This window comes from Podarcis tiliguerta, assembly GCF_965153285.1.
Source record: "Podarcis tiliguerta genome assembly, chromosome: 4".
Classification (NCBI taxonomy): Eukaryota; Metazoa; Chordata; class Lepidosauria; order Squamata; family Lacertidae; genus Podarcis; species Podarcis tiliguerta.
Genome location: NC_139537.1, coordinates 91,563,233 through 91,579,850, shown reverse-complemented (window position 1 = coordinate 91,579,850; position 16,618 = coordinate 91,563,233). Strand labels below are relative to the sequence as shown.

General features: G+C 43.0%; 1 protein-coding gene and 1 long non-coding RNA gene across 3 annotated transcripts in view; one reads left to right on the top strand and one right to left on the bottom strand.

Annotated features, from left to right (window-relative positions):
* ABCC4 (ATP binding cassette subfamily C member 4 (PEL blood group)) overlaps positions 1-16,618 on the top strand; it is a 158,618-nt gene that overhangs the window by 64,851 nt on the left and 77,149 nt on the right. For both annotated transcript variants that reach the window (XM_083435777.1, XM_083435776.1), the window contains exons 18-19: positions 468-568; positions 1,849-1,995. In XM_083435777.1, the coding sequence (XP_083291903.1) occupies positions 468-568; positions 1,849-1,995 (248 nt within the window). The remainder of the gene's footprint in view (positions 1-467; positions 569-1,848; positions 1,996-16,618) is intronic.
* LOC310675439 lies at positions 4,000-12,540 on the bottom strand. The gene is made up of 3 exons (XR_014510155.1): positions 8,911-12,540; positions 4,998-8,001; positions 4,000-4,872 (listed from the first exon to the last, which is right to left on the bottom strand). It is a non-coding gene; the product is annotated as an uncharacterized lncRNA (long non-coding RNA).

Sequence of the window (16,618 nt, the reverse complement as noted above, 5' to 3'; positions counted from 1 at the left end):
CTGTATGTACTGTTGCATGGGAACAAGATATGGCCCTACTGGCAAAGATCCTTGTTAGATATGCTTAACAAATTTATTTATTTATAAATTAGCGTATACTACTGAATCATAAAAAATATTGAAGCTGTTTACAGCAATACCTATAATGAAAATGTGTAATTTTTTTATAGAACTGTAGAATCAACTACTTACTGCACAATTCTGCAGATCTTAAGGTTTTACTTACGTATGAAAAGAGAAGCTTTTGAAGACTTCCTTTAAAACAACCTGAAGATGTGTGGATTTAGTGTGTTTCTGAATACCTGATGCTAGGGATTAAGGTTTAAGTGAGTGGGTAGGAAGTCCTGTTGCCTTCAGGTCTTCAGTAGGCTTTCCAGAAACTAGATAGATCCACAATTCAATCCTTCTGTTATGTACTTAAACACATTTAAATTATTTTCTTTCCACTCCTTTTGATGATTATACAGGGCTAATGAACAAGTAAAGCTGAATGTTACCATGGAGGGGAGCACTGAAAACAATGTGACAAAAACTCTTGACCTTGGCTGGTATTTAGGAATGTACGGAGGTAAAAAAAATCTTTAAAACCATTATTGTTATGTTTTGCAACATGGTGTCTTAAGTAGCAACAGGCCCCAAACATCCAATCTTCCCCATTGATTTAGTTTTGTCATTACAGATTAGCAAGATGGTACCTTGTTTTCTGATTAAAATAATTGACTCTAACTTTTTAAAAAATAAAACATTCGTAGAAAGGAGAGGTTTAATTTGTTTTCTGGATTTTGGAAGGCAAATCGGAAATTGAGTATTCAAAAAATCATTCACCATAAACATGTGGCTATTGTCTCCCCAAATGGTTTGTCCTAGCTAAATCTTCAGCGCTAATAAGGACGGGCAGAAGGATTAGAGATTGATCCTCATTTTACTGCGCTCAGTTTCAATTTTGTTTTTTATTATAAAAAGATCAGCCTTTAAAAACAACAACAGCAACAACATGGATATATTTTGATCTCAAGTGCTATAGCAAATTAACAAACTGCGAGGCGAAAAGCAGAAAGGGGCCTGCACAGAATATCAAGCTTTAGCAGGCAGCTCAAGAGCTGGCGAAATGGATTAGGAGAGCAAACGTGGAAAAATAGGTTGTGCTCAAAACCGGCTGTAGCAGACAGGAGGTATCTGAGCTCTGAAACCATGGTTAAGAGATGAGGAGTGGACCGCAGGACCTTGCATTTCCCTGCCCCAGTCTCCCTTCTTAGATTCAAATTCTCCCTTTCTTCTGCCAGCCTTATCTGTGATAATCAGGACGAGTTTTAAAGCAAATCACAGTACAGCCGTACCTTGGAAGTCGAATGGAATCTGTTTGACTTCCAAAATGTTCGGAAACCAAAGCGCGGCTTCTGATTGGCTGCAGGAAGCTCCTACAGCCAATCGGAAGCCCCGGAAGCCCCGTCGGACGTTCAAATTCCAAAGAATGTTCACACACCGGAACACTCACTTCCAGTTTTGTGGCATTTGGGATTCAAATCATCCAAGTTCGGGATCCAAGGTACGACACTAGTAAAATCCTCCCATTTAGTATTCATGTGGGTTTTTCCCTGTAAGTTACAAATTAAATTATCTGCATCTGTGGTTGTCAAACTTTCATGCTTCTGGGGACCTTTTCCACTGCCAAGGAACCCCTGTACATTGTAGAAAATGTGAGGACACATTCTTCTCTAGGGTAAACCATCACATGGAGTGTTGGACTAGCTTTTGGGACCACATTGTTGGGGGGGTCATATCAGTATCCCATGTGAATTGACTAGATCCTGAGTAGAATACAATTCATGATGCTTCATTCATTTACAGGTTTAACTGTGGCTGCAATAGTCTTCAGCATATTGAGGAGTCTCCTTATGTTCCACGTTTTGGTTAATGCTGCTCAGACCTTGCACAACAAAATGTTTCAGTCCATTTTGAGAGCTCCAGTGCTATTTTTTGATGTGAACCCTATTGGTAAGTTATAACCGACCATTAAATGATTAAAAAAAACTATAGCCTTCTATTCGTATGGCTTTTTAGTTGTTAATAAGTGTTCAGGCAGAATATTTTGGTGCCTGTTCAACAGGGCTAGTTTATGATTCCTGAAAAATTGTGCACTGTTAATTCACTGGTGGTACTGATCTTGCACATCTAGACAAAACCTGGTAAGTTTTTGTAGCACCTGTTGTGCTAACGATTATCTAGTTGCTTTTACAGGAATCTGAATATTTGTAGACATGACTAGCATGCTAGTTCTTGTCATGAGCTGCGGAAAGATAGCGCTTGGTTCAACCTAACTTGAAAAACAATATCCTGAGTATATTGTTACCTGAAGATTGTATTTTTTGCAGAGCACTGAAATTGTTTTTCTGAAGGACCTGTAATAATTTAATAAATAAAATAAGTATTTTGCGTATCTTTACAGCTTGCTTTGAGAAACTGAGGGTGAATCCTATGCAGGAGTGGCTTGGGGGGTTGGCGGCTGAGCGCTGTGTTGCCAGCAGAGGTCAAGACCAAAGCCATACATGACATTCACGTAGCCCCAACATGCCTTACTTCACTATGTTTGTTGACCGTGGTGGCTTGTCCTCAACATACATGTGTGTGTGTGTATGTATGTGTATATACAGTGGTACCTTGAGTTACAAACACCTCAGGTTACAAACTCCGCTAACCTGGAAGAGTTACCTCAAGTTGAGAACTTTGCCCCAGGATGAGAACGGAAATCGTGTGCCGGTGGTGCAGTGGCAGCAAGAGGCCCCATTAGCGAAAGCACGACTCAGGTTAAGAACAGTTTCAGGTTAAGAACGGACCTCCAGAACGAATTAAGTTCGTAACTAGAGATACCACTGTATATGTGTCTATCTATCTATCTATCTATCTATCTATCTATCTATCTATCTTTAGAACAACATCCTGTCTCCAGCCTCATTTGTTTGTGGTGACTTGTAGAGGCTCCTTCTTCTCTGGGTTTGGCTTTTGTCCGTTTCCACTACAGAACTGTAAATTCTGGAGTGTTCAGTAGCAATTGCCAGTGAATGGGCATTATCAGAAGGGGCGCTCTGGTTGCAAAAAATGCCTGAATGCCAGCAAAGTTTGCCAAATGTTCTAGGAACTGGCAAGGTAAACCAAACAAGGAGCCCCGAAAATAGTAAGAGCTCATGAAGGTGGAAGTAGCAAGGGCCACACTAACTACTTTTGACAGGGGTAGCTCTAACAGTACAACTGTTGGATTTTTGTATGCTAGACCTTTGTAGACCTCCCAGTGTGACTTTAGCATGCATATATATATGCCACCATACATTATTTCTTGAGGTGTGGTCTTGGGGTTCACTATTCATGCACTATAAGTAAAGGTAAAGGACTCCTGGATGGTTAAGTCCAGTCAAAGGCGACTATGGGGTTGCGGTGCTCATCTCGCTTTCAGGCCGAGGGAGCCGGCATTTGTCCACAGACAGCTTTCTGGATTGTGTGGCCAGCAAGAGTAAACCGCTTCTGGCACAGCGAGACACCGTGACTGAAACCAGAGCGCACGGAAACGGCATTTACCTTCCTGCCGCAGCTGTACCTATTTATGTACTTGGACTGGCATGCTTTCAAACTGCTAGGTTGACACAAGCTGGGACAGAGCAACAGGAGCTCACCCTGTCGCAGGGATTCAAACTGCCTACCTGATCGGCAAGTCCAAGAGGTTAATGGTTTAGACCACAGCACCACCAGCATCCCTTCCATACACTATAGCTAGCAAGCCATGGTTGCATTTCAAACTATCAATGCATGTTATTGACATCTCTGCAAACCATTGGTAACATTCCCACACTGTTGCTAGTTGGTCCTGTTCAGGAATTTGCCACATTGGTGCAGGTATGGTCATTGGGACAGACGTTTTGTGTGACCATCCTGTCATCTGCACAGTTGAGTAAATAATGTCTCTTGATTTCTTTAGCTTTCTGATTGCCTAGCACAAGAGGGCAGCATGGTCTATTTTATCCTGCTCCAGCTCTGCAATTAATTCCTTGGGGAGAAAAAGGCAAAGGTTTCTCTTGACTATTTACGGCGACTGGAAGTAGTAATTCTTCAGGTTATATGTTGAGCTACTGAGAATATGGTTTTGTGACATTTATCATGAGTGAGTAAAGTGTTATTTTGGCATATTCGTTGCCTGAGCTTCCTGCGTGCCTAGACGGTTGTGCTAGGCCACACTGTGTTTTCTGGTTATTACCCAGAGAAGGTAGAAAAAAAAGGGGGGTGACTCCCGAGCGCTTTGGGAGTAAATCCCAGTGAACATGGTAGGACTTTTTTTTAAGAAAACATGCATAAAATCACAAATTAACACATATTTGTATTTCTTTTTGGATTGGCTTGAGAATAGAAACTGTGGCTCTGGGGTTGTCCTGTCTACAGAGTCTGGTTTTGTGCTATTTTTCCTATAGTTTATAGACCAAATGCTGGCCAGGGCATGGTTCCACTGTCATCTAATAGCCGTACTGTGCACTGCTATCTCTGAAGCCAGAAAAGAGAAGCACAGAAATCTCTGTGCAGTTGTAGCTGTGAGTGTGTTTGTGTGCATGCAGGAAAGCTGTATCTAGTTCCCATCCTGGCTGTCAGAGGACTTGGGATAAGTAGTGAATAAACATGCACGTGTGCATAGCTCAGGTAGGATGTCTGAGGTTTGGCCCACATGGCTTTGAACAGAACGTTCTGTGGTCATAGAACTGTTAGATAATTGGTCTAAGGTAGTGATGGGTGACCTGGGAGCCTCCAAATGTTGGACTACAACTCCCATTGTTCCTGACCATTGGCCACGTGGCTGGGGCCTATGGGATATGGAGTCCAGCAACAAGTTCCCGCCTCGGGGACAGTGGCGTAGCGTGGGGGGTGCAGGGTGGGCCGGCCGCACCGGGCGCAACATCTGGGGGTTAGGGGGCGCAAATTACTTGCCTTGCCCCGGGTGCTGACAACCCACGCTACGCCACTGCTCGGGGATAAGGCAACTTCATAGGTTTACCCGACACTCCCAGGGGAGAGAAGAGTGCGCACTGAGCTTTGACATATTGAATTATTGCTGCTAAAATTGTGGTTGATCTAATTTGACAAAACGCTGCTGCTGGATGTATTTATTTGTCTAATCCGTCGGGGAATATTCCTGGCAAGCCTCAGCGCAGTGAATTCAGTGTCGGAGAACTTCCCCGACGAATAGTGCCAGCAATGTCTCAAAAGTGATGGTATGTAAAAAGAGGGAAAACCTCAGAGCGTGGTTCTCTCAGCACCGTCACCTATGCACTGAATGACTGCAGCATTTCAGCATGTTGAAAATTAGTACGGTGATAGTGGGGTTGTATTAAATTACAATTCTATCAGCTGAATGGTGAGGCTGCTTTTGGTAGCGTTCATAAATCTATGCTTGTTCACACAAGCGATTCTGCTCATCTTGTAGCGTGTTTAAACAAGAAATACCGGTCTGAAGGCTTTGATTTTTATGGCAGGCAGTATTTTTGACAGATCGTACAGGCCATTTACAAGGCAGAGCTTCATGTTAAAATATTTCATTGCTGTTGTCACTCGTCATCGGTATAAGTACTCAGGCACAATGCCAGAAGATCGCTGTGTTATGTCTGTTCAGGGTGGCTTATCAAGTTTGCTGTTTTATTTTTTTTCAAGGAAAAAACCTAGGTGAATTTTAGTATCTTAAAACACGCACATGTGCACATTTTCTCGTAAACGAGATGGCTGTAAAGAAGAATGAGTGAACTTGCATGGGAGCTCTTGCTGTGCTCTTTTTCGATTAGTTTTAAGTACTCGCAGCTTGGATTTTGTTTTCCCGTGTTAACCTGCGTTGCTTACTTTTAGGAAGCGTATCTATTGCATATTTAATTTTCTTGCCCTAAAATAATAGATACCTCATGCATTTTCTTCTCTGTGCATTTAAACAAAAAGGAACAGCCCAATAAAACAGCGATTGCTTGTGAAGATAGACAACACAATAGGGTTGCAGCAATCATTACGATCCTGAACAACTGTATAACACTCTAAATATTATTTTTGGATGTTTGCATGGAGCAGTTAGTAGGCTGAAATAAGAGGTGTGGTAATTAAACCTGTTTGGCTGCCACATGTTTAAAGGGAAAAGAACACCTTAAATTTTTTTTTCATACAACAATGGTTCTGTGTACTTTAAGCCTTATCAGGGTGTGATATTGAATGATTTTTATGGGAGTTGCTCTTTTATGGCTATTATTATCATAATAGCTTTTGTTACAAGTTTAAATAGCCTTACTTACACATGCACCTATTTGATTATAACTCTTGAGATTCTGTTAGCAACCTTTATAAAGCTGATTGCTATAGGAGTAGGCTCTGATCAGCAAATATTACCCTAAGGCTTTGTGTGCATTTACTATCTATTAGCATAGCCAAATTCATCTTTACTCCAAAGAGCCAAAAAAAATACTGCTTATTGAGGGTGGAACTGCATGGTGTGTACAGCACAGGGTTGCCGCTGAGAATAGCAATCCCATGTCAGGTTAGGGCCTTAGTAGAGGGAGAAAAATTGACATGAGGTTGCTGGTCCTTTAGCATTAGCCCTGAATTCTGTGTAATGTGTTGTTTTGCCCTGAAACTCCCCAGAAGAGGCAAGCATCAAATATCCTTGTTCTTCTGTTAAGCAAGCAAGAAACCTTGTCAGACGTTCAGGAAGTAGGCTTAGCGTGCATTATTGCTTTTGCTACAGCACACCAGCATTTCCACGCATGTTTAAAGCTATCAGAACAGGGAGAAGGCATGGGAATGCTATTCTGCACACGCTTTGTTCCTCGCAGGGAGCCTTTGACAGAGAAGGGTGTGCTTAGACGCACAGTTCTCTGCATGCAGAGCCATGTGGCACATAGACTGCACCATGCGTCTTCCTCAATTTGTGAACAGGCTAAATGTTAAAATAGATACGGTTCAAAGGGCTTTAGAAGAAGCCTGCGCAATAGAAGCGACACATAAGCTAATTTTCCCATGTTCAAGGTGTAGCTGTTTCTTTCTGGTGACATAAGAAAGCTGTCTTCTGTCATGCCAACACTGTCCATTCTAGCAGAGGAAAATTGCATGGTTGCCAACCAATGCACTTTAAAAATGTATTGGGACAGGGGGTTATTGGGTTGTTTATGTTTTTTTATTTTGATTATGTATTTTGTGGTTTTATATTGTGATTTTACCCTGAACTGCCCTGAGACCTGCGGGCGTACGACAAATTAGATCAATAATAATAATGTTGATGATGTGTATTGCTTTTGGCCATAATGCTCCCCTTTTCTAGATACTTCAGTAAGGTAAAGGTAAAGAACCCCTGGACGGTTAAGTCCAGTCAAAGGCGACTATGGGGTTGCGGCGCTTATCTCGCTTCAGGCCAAAGGAGCTGGCATTTGTCCACAGACAGCTTTCCACATCATGTGGCCAGCATGACTAAACCCTTCTGGCACAACGGAACACCGTGATGGAAACCAGAGCTCACGGAAACGCCATTTACCTTCCCACCGAAACAGTACCTATTTATCTACTTGCACTGGCGTGCTTTCGAACTGCTAGGTTGGCAGGATCAGGAGCGAGCAACGGGAGCTCACCCCGTCACAGGGATTCAAACAGCCAACCTTCTGATCGGCAAGCCCAAGAGGCTCAGTGGTTTAGGCCGCATCCCTTTACTTCAGTAAGACAACTTGGAATAAGGCTACTAATCCGATTTCAGACAGCAGAGGTGGCAAGAGGATGCTTAAGCAGACGCAGGTGCTTACATTTAGCCCTTCCATGCATTCTAATGAAAAGCAAAGAATATGCTGTGACAAGTGCTGTGACGTGATCGTAGGCAGGTTGAAATCAGAGGGTGCTTCTTCCAGGCTTCAGGCTGCGGAAGGGGCGATAGTATTGCCCATGGCATGCCATTTGTGGCAACGCTTCAGCAGTTTGTAGGTGCCATTCCTTGAGGAACGTATACGAAGGCTTGTAATAATAATAATAATTTATTATTTGTACCCCGCCCATCTGGCTGGGTTTCCCCAGCCACTCTGGGCGGCTTCCAACAAAGATGAAAAATACACTAAAATGTCACATATTAAAAACTTCCCTGAACAGGGCTGCCTTCAGATGTCTTCTGAATGTCAGGTAGTTGTTTATCGCTTTGACATCTGATGGGAGGGCGTTCCACAGGGCGGGTGCCACTACCGAGAAGGCCCTCTGCCTGGTTCCCTGTAACTTGGCTTCTCGCAGTGAGGGAACCGCCAGAAGGCCCTCGGCGCTGGACCTCAGCGTCCGGGCAGAACGATGGGGGTGGAGACGCTCCTTCAGATATACTGGACCGAGGCCGTTTAGGGCTTTAAAGGTCAGCACCAACACTTTGAATTGTGCTCGGAAACGTACTGGGAGCCAATGTAGGTCTTTCAAGACCGGTGTTATATGGTCTCGGTGGCCGCTCCCAGTCACCAGTCTAGCTGTCGCATTCTGGATTAGTTGTAGTTTCCAGGTCACCTTCAAAGGTAGCCCCACGTAGAGCGCATTGCAGTAGTCCAAGCGGGAGATAACCAGAGCATGCACCACTCTGGCGAGGCAGTCTGCGGGCAGATAGGGTCTCAGCCTACGTACCAGATGGAGCTGGTAAACAGCTGCCCTGGATACAGATTTGACCTGTGCCTCCATGGACAGCTGTGAATCCAAAATGACTCCCAGGCTGCCCACCTGGTCCTTCAGGGGCACAGTTACCCCATTCAGGACCAGGGAATCCTCCACACCTGCCCACCTCCTGTCCCCCGAAAACAGTACTTCTGTCTTGTCAGGATTCAACCTCAATCTGTTAGCCACCATCCATCCTCCAACCGCCTCCAAACACTCACACAGGACCTTCACCGCCTTCACTGGTTCTGTGCCTTGTGGGTAGCGTGTGTCTGTCCCCCATGCTGCCACATACGTTTTGGAGTTTTAAAGGTGACCTTCTTTGCAGCCCTGGCTGGGCCACATCTATTCCGTGGAGAAAAGGACAAAAACTCACTGCGAGTTTGGAACCCGGCCTGTGCTTCTGTGGTTTGCATTCAGCCATACCTGATGTTCAGATAAGGAAAACAGGGCCTCCTATGGTACTGAAATCATGTTGGTATTCTCACATATGTATCTTGTTCATGGCCCTTATAATTGATCCAAGAAACCAGGGTTCTGCCATGGAATTTGACTTTTCAGACTCATGACAACGCTTCGTGCCACAGTTCAGTTAGTTCCTAGGCCTGTGGCCATGGAAGCCAGGTATGCAATTCTAAGTTATCTTCCAGGGTTTTGCAGCTGGAAATAATTCAAAATCTGAATCAGGGTGTGAGGTTTTCCTTGGATTCGATTTGGCACTTACTTGTAGAATGTGTCATCGCCAAGTCACCAAGATACCAGCAATATGCAAAACCGTTGAAAAATACGCCTGGCTCTGTGTTTCTCTGCTCGTCAGAACCTGAGAAGAGTAGAGGGCTGTGTTGGGGAAAAAATATTGTCTTGGATTCTCAAACTTGGGCAGCTGTGAGCTGGAATGCGCCAAAGACTCTTACAATTAAAAGTTATTTCATTAATATAGTTGGTGGTAGTTTGTGCAATGCACAGAATACTGTCTCCCAGATGATCCTGAGTAATCTGCACTGCAGCATCTGGATGAATTAATTAGGCTTCTACCAGATTGCAAGCACCTGGCAGATTATGTAACAGTTGTGGAGTGTTTGTGTGCTCAGGAGATTCTGGGATTGACTCTCCCCCCCCCCCCTTCCTTCCTAAGGCACTTTTCTGCCTTAGAATCCAATGGAGTAGATGAGGGGAGTGAAGTTGGGAGGGTTGGAAATGTTTTATCAACAGTAAAACTGGAGCGATAGAAAAAGCAACTGAGGTTTCAGAGTAAGACATCGACTCCCATCCAGTATTTGCGGCTGGAAAACTGAAAAATGCCGGATAACATGATGATTCGCTTCTGCTTAACTTCATTGCTGTTTTTACTCAGCTTAGAGCATATTCTGTGTCTGTGTTAACTGCAGAATACAGGAACACCCTGCACAATATCTCCTTTCTTCATTGCGCCATAAGTTCTGAAAGTTTTGGACATTCTTTTGCAGAATTATTCATCTGTCACTCTTCGGTTTTCCAGGGCCATATTTTTCACATAGGGTTGGATCCTAAGGTGTCTTGCGTGATCATACTGCCACTTTGCACAAGACAGCCTCTCTGAACTCTTCTCACTTCCCTGACCACGTGATGTTTCACATGCGTTCATCTCTTGCAACTCACTCTTTATATATTTAATTGGATTTTCCAAAATCATTTCTTAATTCGTAAGATTTTTGGAGGTCACGGTAAATGAATGTATTCACACTGAAGCTAATGTATATTTTGTAAATGTGTAAAAACAACCACCACAGTTTATTTATTTAGAACCTTTGTTGACAATCCAATCAACAAAGTCATCTGAGTGGTTAAATTAATTAAAACCATCTATATCTGTCTATAGCCTAAAAAGTAGCATAATAGTTTATAGCCTGTGGGAGGGATGTGTGTATGTGTGTCCCAGAAGAGGTAAAGGTTTTCACTTGCTACTGAAATGATTTCAATGTAGGTTCCAGGCAAGCCTCATTGAGGACATTCTACAATCAGGGAGCCACCACCAAAAAGGCCCATTGTTCTGTGTTCACATGTCTGTGTATATGCAAATGACTGAATGAGGGATATCTACTTTCTGGTGCTGTCAGATGTGCAGAGGACTTTAATTTGGGTTAGGTGTGAGAAGCCAGTTACATTCACATCTTGGGTTTCTTTTGTTCGTTGTCTTTCTGTAGTACATCTCTGCTAATGAGAGAGTATTTAGAGAAACTGAGCACTTCATGAAACCAATAGGCTGTGCTTGCAAGATATAAAGTCAGCTACTGTCGCAATAGCATCAACAACAGCTATAGAATTCCCCCCCTGACAATTCAGCAATAAGGAAATATATTTTTTCCTTCTCAGTCGCTGAGTGTTGTTGAGGGTGAAGTTCTGGCGAAGGAGTGTGTCAACAGAATAACTCTTGGTTTCTTGAAAGCCTGTGATCCTAAATTGGTTTATAAATAATATTGCCATTCACAAAATCTAGATAGATTTTATATGTTATGCTGAAGCAAAGTTTGGGACCACCAAAGGAATTAATGCAGTTGTTTGTTTTCTGTCCTGGAGCAAGACTGGGTGGGAGGCAGAGACTGAAGCAAAAGGCTTAGTCTCAGATCCTTTTAAAGTTGAAGCATCTACCACTAGGAGCAAAACCTTAATTTTCCTCACGCTTTTTTTTTTGTAGCGCTACTTCTTGTAGCAGATAATCTTATTTAAACCTCTGAGATGAGTCATACTCCCTCAATAGGATTTAAATCCAGTTTAAAGTCTCTGATGTCAGATGTCCTTTTGAGTTATTCCTGTATCAGTTTTTAAACATAAAAAGTGGTCTCTTGGTTGTCTCAATATATGCTGAGCATGGGAGATGAACCGGGAACACATAGCTATTGAATAACCGTATCCGCAACATGTTTTGAAGCAATAAAAACCTATCTTGAATTTGTGCCTGATGTTTATTGGATTTTCAGCATTGGGGGGTCTTCCCCTTTTCCCCCTTTAGCTGCTGCTTAATGGTTGTTCGTAATAGCATTCATCTGGGATTAGAATAGCGGTGTGATGTGGGATTCTGGCGACATGTTGATAACTTTAGCAGTGCTGCAGGAAAGGAAACTCATCTTGACTTGCAAACCCCTGCTTTCCCTCTCCCCCGCTTAAGGGCTGCAACCCTTGCCACTTGTCGCAGTGGCAATTCATAGTTAGGAGGCTCGTAAAGGTAAAGGGACCCCTGACCGTTAGGTCCAGTCGCGGATGGCTCTGGGGTTGCGGCACTCATCTCACTTTACTGCCAAGGGAGCCGGCGTACAGCTTCTGGGTCATGTGGCCAGCATGACTAAGCCGCTTCTGGCGAACCAGAGCAGCGCACGGAAACGCCGTTTACCTTGCCGCCAGAGCGGTATCTATTAACTACTTGCACTTTGAAGTGCTTTCGAACTGCTAGGTTGGCAGGAGCAGGGACCGAGCAAAGGGAGCTCACCCCGTCGTGGGGATTTGAACCGCCAACATTCTGATCAGCAAGCCCTAGGCTCTGTGGTTTAGACTCTGGCACACACTAATTTATCAGGTGTTTGGGGTTTTCATCTGGGAGATGTCGGATGGTTTCGTGACTGAGCGGTGGTTTGTCCTTTCGAGGAGCAAGATCTGCCTCACCTGTCTTGGCTTGAAGTGGCACTGCGAAGGCTAGCAGCCCAAGGAGAATAGAGGTGTATGGACTAGGCAGCCATTGTGCTCCTCAGCCGTTGAGCTAGAAATTTGCTGTTGTAATACTTTTGGTGGGCGCAAGTCCTTTTTCTCTCTCACCTCACCTTTCCACATCATGTGTTAGAGCTTTGAATTCATCATACTGCTTAAAGGGCTTGCCTTCCTCTCCTGATTTTCCCCAATTTTGATTTAAGCATGCTTCAAGGACTTCAGCTTTTTCTTAAATTCAGGCTTGTACACTTCTGCCGACTGAAAGGAGGACTATATCAGTAAACTATCTCAGTTTGGCATCACTTTCCACTAATCCTGGCTTGTAGTGTCCTTTGGACCAGGGATATTTTGTTTCCACATCCATCCATAGAATCATAGCATTGGAAAGGGACCCTGAGGATCATCTAGCCCAACCCATTGCAATGCAGGAATATGCAGGTGTTCCTTACGGGACATCTATGGTTTACGGGACAGCTATGGTTTTCCCAGTAGTGATGTATGGAAGTGAGAGCTGGACCATAAAGAAGGTTGATCGCTGAAGAATTGATGCTTTTGAATTATGGTGCTGGAGGAGACTCTTGAGAGTCCCATGGACTGCAAGAAGATCAAACCTATCCATTCTGAAGGAAATCAGCCCTGAGTGCTCACTGGAAGGACAGATCGTGAAGCTGAGACTCCTATACTTTGGCCACCTCATGAGAAGAGAAGACTCCCTGGGAAAGACCCTGATGTTGAGAAAGATGGAGGGCACAAAGAGAAGGGGACGACGGAGGACGAGATGGTGGGACAGTGTTCTTGAAGCTACCAGCATGAGTTTGACCAAACTGCGGGAGGCAGTGGAAGACAGGAGTGCCTGGCATGCTCTGGTCCATGGGGTCACGAAGAGTCGGACACGACTAAATGACTAAACAACAACAACAACTTACAGGGATCAAACCTGCAACCTTAGCGTTATCAGCATCACATTCTAACTAACTGAGCTATTAATAGAGAGGGATTGTGCTTTAACCCAAACGGGCCTGTTTTCAAAACGAGCCCATTCAAAGCATAATTTACAAAACTTTCGATTAACTAACTGGGGTTTGAAACCATATCCTCTGGTTGCTGAGATGCAATTGGCTAGGGTTAGTAGAAAAGTGAAGCTGAATGTTGGTGAAGTCATTTTCCTGATGGTTCAGGAGTAGGAAAAATATGCACATCTGAGGCCATGCTAAGGCTTCTTGCTTCTTGTGCATGTAACACTAAACCGTGGTTTTAGCATTGCGTGTGAACCAGGATATTAATTACCGAGCATGATTTGAATGCAGATGGGCATGTGAATAAAGTTTGTTTGGTTGAGGGATTGGAATGCTTGCTTAACTTGCAGTGGACCATTGCATCTTGCATTGATTTTAGATATTTTGTCTTTGATAAATTTTTACTTCAGGAAAGCAAATTAGCAGGCTAGCACTCGATGCACGGACTGGTTCTGTGAATTGTTGGGTAAATGAGCATTGTGGATGAAAATGAAGTCAATATTGTGATAGTTTGATAGCGAATACAATGTGAGGTTTGAAGACACCGTTGAGAAGACAAGAGGGACAAAGTTTAAAATCATTAAAAAGCAAATGGAGAGATGATTAAGCTGCTTTCTTGAAATACAGATAGTTCTCTTTATATGGCTGAAAGTCTTTGTGCTCAGATTAGCAACTAAAGCTTGCTTTTTGAGCCAGAGGCCAATTGGTATTAATTATTCTGATTGTTTGTTGACTGGGGAAGAAAACCAAAATGATTTAGGAAATGATTGGAATATAAATCAAAAGGCAGCAAAATACTTTTATAAAAAGATAACAGCAACAAAAAAAATTCTTGCAGGTAGGTCACTGAAGAATATTAAATCTCTTAATGGCAAAACTACAGCAGATTGATGATGAAGCAAAACAGTGTTTCGATGCCTGAGGCTGATGGCTTTGTAAGAGAGAAGTTCTGTTGTACCAGACAGACAGTCTCTCTCTCTCTCACTCTATTTCTGAAATATGCTTTCTGTATATCCATGCGCTCATGATTTTTCATTCTTGGTGTCTTCTACTTCGGAAAAATTGTTATATATTTTTTATTTCATAAATGTTGTAGCAATAACCCTCAACTCTGGATGCTCATATTTTGTGCATACCAGTGGAACAGATTTCCAAAAAAGCCAGTATAGTAACATGTTAAATCAGAGAGCCTGGTCAAATGCCACTTTAAGAACTCCACATGACACAGAAAATCATATGTGTGTGTGTGTGTGTGTGTCCCCTCAAGCAACCTCTTCTCCCTGAAGAACAAGACTTTTCAAGGAAAGTGTTTACCTGTCTATACACAAAGTTTTTCCCCACCTTCCGTCCAGAAATTGGTTGTTTGCTTAGCAATGTCTCTTCTCAAGACTATTTCTTTTCTTAAGGTTTGCCCACAGATAGGTGACCTAAAACATGGTACTATTAAATGGCTTTCCACCTCTATTATTCCAATTAATGAGTTAATCCAATATTTCTGCATAATGTTTGATCCCTATGTCTCCTAGACTGGTGTGATCTGCATATCTCACCGACTAACCTTTACTTTGTTTAGGAGATTACTAATGAAATAATGTCTAAAATAAAGCAAAGGAGAGATTTCCTTTGCTTTTCCTGTAGTTCTCTTTCTCTCTCTCTCTCTCCCCCCCCGCCTTCCTTCCCTTTTTAACCAGTGGACTCCCCCCACCTTTTAAACTTATTGACAGGTGTTTATCGCGTGAAATATCAGGGGTATTCACCCTCCTATCTTGTCTGCCTTTAATCTGCTATTTCTCTTTCTGTCTGCAAAATCAGTTACATTCCCAGAAAAAGGATTCCAGAATACTGTGCTTGGATATGTAGGAATCCTTGCTGCCCAACATTCCTTAAATGCAATTAAAATATGAAAAGGGAATGGAAATATTACTTTTAACATAAGGAAGACTAAGTACTGCGGGACCTTTCTTGAATACAAGTAAAACATTGTCTTTTTTTGTCAGTCAGGTAGTTTCCTTCAAACCCATTCCCCTCATGAGTTACTTCACTAATTTTAAAAAAATTATTGTCCAGCTTTTTTTCCATCATGTGCCAGTTGTTTAAACTTCCAGGGTACGGACTACCCTACTTTCCTGAAGAATGTCATACTCAGCCCAAGACTGAATTCCACCTGGCTTTGAAAGATTCCTAATCTCTTAGCTTTTCCTACCTCACTTGCAAGGTTTCTGTGAAGCTACAGTAGGGTTGCCATATTTAAAACAGTGAAAATCCAGACAGAAAAGTGGTTGGGCTTCTTTTTGTCTTTTGGCCAAAGTTGTTGACATTTGGCTGATTTCCGCCCAGATACCACTGCGTTATTCCGGATGTATGGCAACCCTGATCTACAGTCTACTCTGAACTTGTATCTGCTGTTTTGAGATGAACCACCCTTGTCACATATCCTTGAAGTTTATCATTGCTGTATGGGAAAGGAAGGATAGCAAACTAGTGGTTTAGAAACTGCAACCCCCACCCCATTTTATTTGGAAGGGCAGAATACAGGCTATAACAAATGCAGCTAATCTGATATTTCTCCTTTCATCCTTCAGAATTTTGAAATGTTTTGCTGTCCTCTCCTCCAATGAGGAATTTGTCTTCGGTATACATGAATAAAAAAACACAAGCGCCCAGTGCTGCTGTTATGCCAACAACACTTCCCGAACGTGGCTGGGAGACAATATACTTATCTCTCCCCTTGCCCGGGTGATTTCTCTTCTGTGGTTAGTGTTATCTTTGGTGCAGCATTACATCTGCAAAGATGCCAACTGTTGTTGGCTTTTAAACAAAGAAACCAAACTGTTAGACGCTGGTTTTATAAATCCTAGTTAAAGCTATCCCTGCATCAGTGCAGATACAAAAGTTGTACCGCAGATCATGATAGCTAGCGAAGAAGAAATGAATGTGGAAAGACCCGCTGATGTGAAAAGTTACTCCAGTTTTCTTGGGCTAAATAAATCTCCCCCAGCAAAATGTAAAACCCAAACACTTCCTCCCTCTTCCCCGACTCATTCTCTGGCTGATTGCGTGTCTGAGAGTCTTGTTCAAATAGCAAATTAATTTAGGTTATACAAAACGCCATGCCTTGGTTTCTTGCATGCTGAAACTTTAGCAAAAGGCACGTTATCGGAGCACACTTCTGCTCAGCACCATGGTGCCCGTTTGCAGAAGTCGGGGAAAGCGATTATGTTCTTGTCAGTTTCAGTCCTCTGGGGGATATTGACAGG